The 9219-nt window shown below is 28.6% G+C and overlaps 1 protein-coding gene across 1 annotated transcript in view; it reads right to left on the bottom strand.

The window, feature by feature from the left end:
- Positions 1 to 9219, bottom strand: part of LOC106678685 (alpha-tocopherol transfer protein-like) — a 32143-nt gene that overhangs the window by 15883 nt on the left and 7041 nt on the right. The window contains exon 2 of the mRNA XM_014417384.2: positions 3078 to 3226. Coding sequence (XP_014272870.1) covers positions 3078 to 3226 — 149 coding nt within the window. The remainder of the gene's footprint in view (positions 1 to 3077; positions 3227 to 9219) is intronic.

Genomic DNA, 9219 nt, shown 5'->3' on the forward strand with positions numbered 1-9219 from the left:
CAAATGAATAAATAAAGTGTTGAGACTGATTTGGATATAATATTGATTTATTTAATAAATATTACCTTGTCTCAAAAAATTTTTGTAAATAATATAATTATTACTTTATTTAATTATTTAGGTTTATTTTCCTTTCTTTAATTCATTTTGTCTGCTTCGTTTTCCTCTAACTTATTTCTGTATTAACCTTTCCAACCCAAAAACAATTTCTCCAGCGCATTTTCTACCTGGCAGGAGGAAAGCCTTTCACTGGGGTTTTCAGTTCAGGTAACAATTTAAAATAACTGTCCCACAGAACTCTTCTATATTTATTTTATTTTTTCGGAATAAAAAGGCAGTGTAAGAATGGAGTAATTATTTGATATTTTTAAAAATGACTAGAATTCTAGAATTTGAACGCTAGCGTCTGAACTGAGCTAATCGATTAAAACTCGAAAGCTACATCATGAAAAAATGATGGAAGCTCATGCTTAAGAATTTTATGTGCTATTCTAAAATCATGTACAAAAACTTTTTTAAAATATCCCAAATTAGTGTTGTTAATTTACAGTTAGTTGGAGAAAAAGTTCGAGATTGGATAATATATTTTTAATTGATTATTATAAAGACTGTAATCCTTTAGAAATATTTCCGAACATATTCATAGTACAAGAGCCCAAGAGGAGAAAAAAGGCAGTTATCTCACTCCGATTTTTGATTACTTTAATGAAAGCTATGTATAATTAACAGTCAAAATTGATGAGTGTGCCAAGTATAGGTAGGGGGAATAAAAAATGGCGGCTGTTTCAAAGCGATAAAAAAACTAATTTTTCATTCAGAACTCTATAATCTTAAAAAGTAGGAAAAATACAAGAAAACCTAAGAGAACGTCATTTAAAGAAGAGTAAATTTTCTAAAATATGAGCCCAAATAGAGTTATTTATGTGGAATAGTTTTCGAGATATAGCTTTTTAAAAAGCAACATTTCATAGTTTACATGAAATTCGCTAAAATATTGATTTATAGTTGATCGGACAAATTTTCATTTGCTAACTTTATATTCATATGTGAATATCATAAAAACTACTACCCCTACGAAGATAGGTGCCATAAAATACTTTATAGTAAGTTAAATTTTTCTTTATTTTGAGTGCTGGAAGACATATGTGCGTCTTATGGGTCTAGAGATATATGTTTTCAAAAATCCAACATTTTATATGAACAAGTAGAAATTAACATTTTGTGACTTTATTTTGTCAAATATCATAAAAACTACTTCTCATACAAAGATAAAAGTTATAAAATATTTTATAGGAAATTTAACTAGCTTTAATTTGAGCGCTGGCAGACATCTGTTCGTCCAATGGTTTCTGAAATGAAGTTTTTCATAAATCAAACTTATAGCAAATATCATGAAAACTACTATTCGTACGAAGGTAAAGGTAATAAATTACTTTATAGCTCATTAAACTATCTTTAATTTGAGTGCTAATAGACCTTTGTACGGACGTCTATACAACCTTTGTACGGTTTCTGAGATATAGATTTCTCAAAATAAATTAATTAACTACTGATATTTCATTACATTTTTATGAAATGTTGCTTTTTAAAAGGCTATATCTCGAGAACTATTGGACGTAAATAGCTCTATTAGGGCTAATATTTCAGCAAATTTACTCTTCTTTAAATAATGTTCTTTCAGATTTTCTAGTGTTGTAGGTAATTTTTATGACATAGAGCTCTGAATTAAGAATTAATGTTTTTTTTTAAAGTTTTGAAACAGCCGCCATTTTTTATTCATCCTACCTATACTTGGCTGACTCATCAATTTTAACTAGTAATTATACATAGTTTTCATTAAAGTAATCAAATTTAGGGTGAGATAACTGCCTTTTTTTCTTCCCGGTTCTTGTACTATCAGAAACCCTATTTTGTTGTGAGAAGTATGAAGCAATGGCAATGGGGGAAACGGAAATGTGTAGAAGGTTTCAAATGCGTTTCCAACACAACATGTAAGTATGAAAATAAATAGTTACTCTATATATGGACACTAAAATGACTAAAAGTCAGCACATATCTGTTTAGAAAAAATGAACACAAAAAGGGGCTAATATTCATTTAAATTTTCTTTGCGGTAAATTATTAATTAGAATATCGTAAATATTTGAATCTGTTAATGTAAATATAAACAATGTTCAAAGCTTTTAAAAATACACCACGAATCGTAAAATAACTTCATAAATTCAAAGTTTATGTATTACATCATATAATAAAATGACTATTGCGTGGTGTAGGAAAGGGATCCTTTCACTCGTGAGGTGGTGTATTTTTCGTTCCAACTGTATGGCAGAAACCCAACACCCCACCAATAATTCAGAATTAGTAATGGTAGGTTGGTATTTATGTTGGAACAGAATTAAAAAAAAAATAATGGTACTAAACCATGAAAATTTTATCAGGATTCCATGAAGACTTTTAGAGACAAATAACTCGATAATGTTTTGTTTTTTTCAAAACAGGTATATTGAACGTTAATTTTTAGTTACAGTGAGAAAAATCATATTTAAATTAATACACATTAAAATATGAAAACATACATATAAAAATAGTGAAACATTAATACATCAATCATATTTGTTTAATTTCTTATTATCTATGCACATTTTTTTAAGTTTTTGGACCTGTCTATTTGTGTTTTAATTTATGTATTCCTTTAACTTATTTATTTATTAAATTATTTCTTTTAACTTATCTATTCATTGAAGTATTTCTTTTAATCAACTTTTTGTTTTGTTTTCTCCTAAATCTATATAATTATTTTTTGAAATTTATTTGTTTCTTTGTATAAACTGATCTAATGCGATGACTATTATGTCTTTGGTTAGACGTTACGTTGCTATCTGATGATTAATTTGATCGAACGTAGATAGCAGATCACTTGTAAGGGGAGGTATGAGAGAGTGAGATAGGGAGAATAAAATTGTGAAGTTAATGAAATAAAATTGTTAAATGTGATGAAATTGTTAAATTGATAAAAAAATAAAATAAAATAAATAAGATAAAATAAAATATCGTTTACAGATTTTTAAATTACTTACCTACGTCATTGGGAAGATGTTGCTCCTGACTGAGCCAAACCTTTAGCCTCTCTACATCCTCTTCGATGGCTATCCGGCTTCTGTGCGGGGAGGACAGTTTCTTCAAACCTTTCCCGACCAGTGATCCAACATCCGACAACTTCCATTGTCTGTAATTTTATTAGAAATATACATTATAATTTCAAACGGTGAGAATCGTGCAAATTCCATGGAAGGGTATTTTTATTTACTTGTGTATAGTATAGGAGAGTATTGGGGTCGTGCAAAATTTTGAATTCCAGCTTTCAATGAAAATACGCGTTTTTAGTCCCAATAACCAAGTTCTAGCAAAATTCGTAGTTTAAAAACGAAAATTCGTATGAACTGAAATCACAACATACTTAGGCCGAGTATATACCTGGCATCTTACGGCAACTTTTACGATAAAATCGATTCGTAGCAATTTATAGAATCGATTTTTCACATTTTCTTAAAAAAATTACCTAAACGATTTTGGTTAAACTATATATATAATTATAAAATCGAATTATCTTTAATATTATACTCGTTGAAGTAGTAAAACAGATCTTAAATGCCGAATTTTAACAACTATATTCCTCTAAAGTACCTTTAATATTGTTTATAAATAATCAAACATTTTTTATTGTTAGTAGTAATATAAAATGGGTAAATATGAAATATGAAAGAATTTAATAATTACCTTAAGGAGAAAACGGTTTTAGCGCAATTACTTACAACAGACGAGATATCGAAAATATTTTTCGTTCAAAATCAACTTATTGGAAGTGCTACTTAGAGCCGATTTTAAACTTTTTTTTTACAATTTTCTCGAAAATTGTTCCAAAAATTTTTATAAAATCATCATAGGAGAGTTGTTTTTAATATAAGTTAGGTCTTATCCTGATTGAAACAGTCTGACAGTACATAAATGCCGTATTTTCAAAAAAGCTCCCTCTAATATAACTTTTAGTTAATTAAAATAATTAACAATCATCCATTGACAGAAATAAATATTAATAGAAAAATATAAAACAAGAAAGAATTATAGGATAAGATTTTCTCGTGTTCCTACGGTTATTATGACAACAGTCATAACTTTCTATAACTTAGCAATCATAAAAGCACAAAAACATGGTAGTAGTTATATTTTAATTGGCATTGTTAATAATAAATAAGTTGTCGTTTTGAAACTAGCAAGGATTAATTTCAATTCTAAGTTGAGTAAGCGCTCACCGTACTAAATTTTCGATAAGTTATAACAACAGTTTTTCTTTTATTTAATAGCAGATCGGTCTGGTGGGCCTGACATGGTTAATGGTTAAAGAGATACATTAATGGTTAAAGAGATACATTTTTTTTTTTTAATAATTGATTATGTGGGGAGTATAGTCTCATACAAAAGATACCTGTTACTATATACTATGTTATAAATAAAAAAAAATTAGATAAAATAATAATTCTTAATAAAAGATAAAAGTAAAGTTAATAACAAAACCAATGACATTTATGGATTTAACAAATTAAATAATTGATTTCTAATGGAAAAAAAGAAAATCAATTCAAGAAAAAACTGAAGCGAAAATAAAAATTTAGAGTGGCAATAACAGAACTTATAACAGGATTTTCTGCAGCAACCTGGGCTTCAGTCGGGTTGTGGTTGTTTTTCCCAGGTTGTAATAGGTTACTGCTTCTTTAACGGTCGGTAACTGGGAGTGGAACTTCTTGAACCTTTTTTGATGTAATCCACTATTGTCTTCATTTGTAATTCCCGATGCTATAGGATGTTTCTTGCAAACCAAGAATCCACTGCAATTCTTATGAATTTATTTTGAAAATATTGTAATTTTTTCGTTTTTTGTCAAGGATGCCGCTCCCCAGACTTCATAACCACACATCAGCAGTGGCTGAGAATTGTTTTAAAAATAAGAATAGCTATATTTGGTTTTAATTTGGATTTTCTATTTAGGATTGGATATAGAATTAATAATAGTTGAATATTTTCAATTAAGAACAATAATAGGTACATTTCATTCAACTAGAATTCGAATTATTAAAATGAGAACTACCTGCTTTTATTGAAAATATTCAATTGTTCTTATCTAAGTTCAGGGTTCAATGCCCCGTCTTCAAGACGACCTTCATGTCAATAGAGGAATTATAATTTATGATAAGTTAAACTGTCGTCAGAGCTGTCTTTAACCAGAGTTCCCGTGCACTGTAAGATATGAGGCCAACCAAATTAAAGAACTAGCTTTCAATACAACGTTTAATTATCAAAATATAGGTTGAAATTGCTTTTATATTTAATATTTAAAAAGGAACTAACATTAAAAACAAAAAAGTTTAACTTGTACGAGAAGTATTTTTCTTGATTTTATATTTTAACTCTTATACCGCTGGGTGAAAATAAAAAATTAAGAACAATAACGCACTGCAATAATAAAAAAGAAAATCTTAAAATCGTTGATACTTTGTCGCTTAAACTATTTTATTTTTTTAGAATTATCTTAAAATTTATGGATAATAATTTATTTATAAAAGACATAAAATATCTGAAAAATGTTAGAAAAAAAAATTATCGTACCACCCTATAACAATAAATTTGGTAAACGTATATTAAACTATAAGGTACCACTATCACTTACCAGAAGAACTAATAATAAATCAAACACAAAAAAAAAAGAAGAAAAAAAAGAAAGAAAGAAATATCTAATTGGATACTTTCTTACTTCTACGGTTCCCAATAATTGATTTTGATTCACCAAATGATCGATCATATCTGTCTGTATTTTTTCTTAACTACACATAATTTATTTATTATATTACAATTAGAATGAGCAATGTGTGTTTAGTAATAGATTTTATTGGATCCTTATTTTTATCATATTTTACATTATCTTGTTTTATGCTTATTATTATATTAATTCACTAATTATAAATTTGCGGCTTTATTGTTCACTTCAAAATCCTTTCAGTTACAATTTTTCAGTTTTAATTTAATTTTTTAATAATTATTATTTTATTTTCATTTTAGTAGTTCTCAAGTTAATTATTAGTTGTATCACTAATAACGCCACAATGCTCTAATAGTCAAAACTGTAATATTTACATTTCACTTATGCCTATCATTTGTTTGTGTTATTTTGGCACCGACCGATATGGTCATCTTGTCGAACCATATTGGATGTCATTTTTTAAATGAATAAAATAAAAAAAAAATAAATAAAAAAAAGGGGCTTCCCTGGAAAACTTTTTTTTATTTATTTATTGATATTTACAACTGTAAAAAAATACAACCAGTAAATTTGATCATAATGATGATATGATACAGGATGTAGAGAAACTACCCAGTAGTAGAATTCTAAAAACAGTTTACAATATAAGGTCACGAGGCCATCTTCTTTTCAGGCGCCTCGGAGGATTGCCAGGAATGGAAGAGGAAGCAAGGTTAGAAACAAGTGGGTTTGGGTGGTTAGGAAGTTTATTATGGAAGGAAAAATATCGGGTTCGGGCTTGATCGGTTACATAAGGAACATTTAGGTCTTTATGGACCCTGGAAAACTAAATTTTTTTTTGTTGATATCTTCTTTTAATTTAAATAAGCATTATATTATGTATAAAATGTAATTTTTAGCCAAATTAAGTTTAAATACTTATTTTTTAACGATTATGACTATTGTTGTCACCCGCGTATACCACTGTATGTATGGATTCTGCTGATACATGAATGTTTTGCGGTTTTTTAAACTGAATTATTGAATAAGAACTCTAGAAAGTTATTGTGTATCACCAAATTTTCTATAAAACATTTAGAAAATCTTAAATAATCCAGAACAATTTAAACAAATATATTTTAAATTAACAAAAAACTTTTGAATACTTAATAAAGGTTACTAGAAGGTCCCGGGCAGGACAAACTCCGAACTGTCTAAGAACATTATTATAGAAGTTTCCTTTCTCTTGGATTTCACCTGAAGGGACGAATTTTAAGTGAACAATTCCTCAAGAACCGAAAGAAAAAACAATGTGCTTTGTCTTAATTTTTTCGTCCGAGGCTTCCGATCTTATTTTCGTTCCCTCAATCAAGATATGAGCTCCACATCACATTGTTAGAATTAAGATCTCCTTGTGATGACGCTGAAGATAAAGTCAGCACCCTCTTTAGCTCCCAACCATGGGTCTCTGCTTTTTGTTTTAGAGACAAAATCATTGAATCCATTTTGGCATACAACTTCATTATTGTATTGCACCTCAGGGGGGAGAAAAGGTATATTGAAGGGAACAGTTTTGAATTATCTGATAAGATGTAAAGTAAATATTTTTTTTTAATGAAGTTTCCGGACTGATCAGGTATATGTCTATGAATCATAAGTTATCGTATCCTGTGGCTTTATAAATTCACTTATCTAATTAATAGATATCTGAAAGGAATGCTAAAATACTGAAATCTCAAATAAATAGTAATAAAAAGGTAACTCTGAGAATATACCCTATGGTTGTAGTCTTTTTTAGGAATATTTCGAACCATTTTTGTCCTTATAGCTCCACGTGTTAGATGTTAATTGCTTATCAATAATACTAGGTATTGTCTGCGTCAAGTGTCCTACAGTATACAACATGGGAATCGGTCCAACCTCTTTCTGTAGTTCTAAACCTACACCGTTACATCTTTCCTGACTAGAAATACGGTGACCGAATATAATAAAAAAATCACTTCAAAAATAAAAAGTGTATTTATAATTTAATAAATACAAATAAAATTCAAGTGAAAAACGTCTTACATAAAAAAACAAAACATCAAACTTACAAAAAATACAGAAAAGGTATTTGCACATTTTGCGTTTTATTATTGTTTTTTTTAATTTAATATTTTGTATGAAGTCCGTTGGCATCTATTACCGCTTGCAAACGTCTCGGGATTAAGTGGACGAGGTTTTTAATTAAATCCGTGTTAATTTGTAATTCTTGCTGTAAAAGATCCTTGAGGTGGTGTCTTCCGATTATTTGGTGTTTTCGAACATTTTTATCTGAAATATGCCACAAATTTTCAATTATGTTTAAGCAAGGAGACTGTGAAGTGATATGAAGTTGGTGAATGTTAAATATTAACGACTCTTTAGTTTTGTTTGCTGTAAGTTTCGGATCATTATCATACATAAAATTATACCGATCCGTAATTATACTGAATTCCTGATTTGGCTGCACTGGCTGGCAGGTTATGGCACAAAATCTTGACATAACCTTCTGTATTTAAAATCCCTTCAATAGGCACGAGATTTCCTACACCATTATAAGCCACGTATCCCCAAACCATTACACTCCCACCTCCATGTTATACAGTAACTGAGACATTTTGCTTCCTGAATTCTTCACTTTTCCTTCCCCATATCATCTTTCTACAGATGTCATTAATATTAGATTTCTTTCTCGGGACTTTGTCGGAAATTCCTCTAGAACTGAAAACATTTCTAATTTTTGTAGTGCTCTCACAGACCCCAGAAGTCGATTCGATTAGCTAGGGCACCTACACTAACTCCTTGATTTTTTATCTCCTCAATTTTGATTTTTCTCTTCATCCTTTCATTTACTTTCTTTGCGCCGATTATATGCAGTTGTGCCTCTTTCTTAAAATCTCTTAATTACGTATCTGACTGTAGAAAAATTAATACCTAACAAATCCGCTATTTCGCAATACGATTTTCTTTGATTTTGAAATAATATAACTTTTTCCCAAGTAGCGGCACTTAGTTCACTTGTTTTTGGCAGTAGGATAGGTTAAATTAAAACGAACTTAATATATTGAAATATTTTATAATACTGATAGAAAAGAACAGAATTATACTCAAGCATACAAACAAGAGTAAGTAAACAAACATAGTATGTAAATACTTTTTTCCTTGTGTTTATATTATGTTTAAATAAATTATTATAATGATAATTTGATTAATTTATCCTGTTTTTAACAAGTTTTAATTTTAATTTTTATTAAGGAACTTCAAACTATTTTATTATTATTTAAATTCATTATATAATGAAAATACAAAGTGTGGAAATACTTTCTTCGGTCACTGTATATATTTCCTTATAGGAGAGAGATAGAAAATTTCTTATAAATTAAAAAAGTAAATCATGTAATATTTAA

Source organism: Halyomorpha halys, unplaced genomic scaffold (assembly GCF_000696795.3).
Source record: "Halyomorpha halys isolate HHAL.00 unplaced genomic scaffold, Hhal_1.1 Scaffold154.1, whole genome shotgun sequence".
Taxonomy (NCBI): Eukaryota; Metazoa; Arthropoda; class Insecta; order Hemiptera; family Pentatomidae; genus Halyomorpha; species Halyomorpha halys.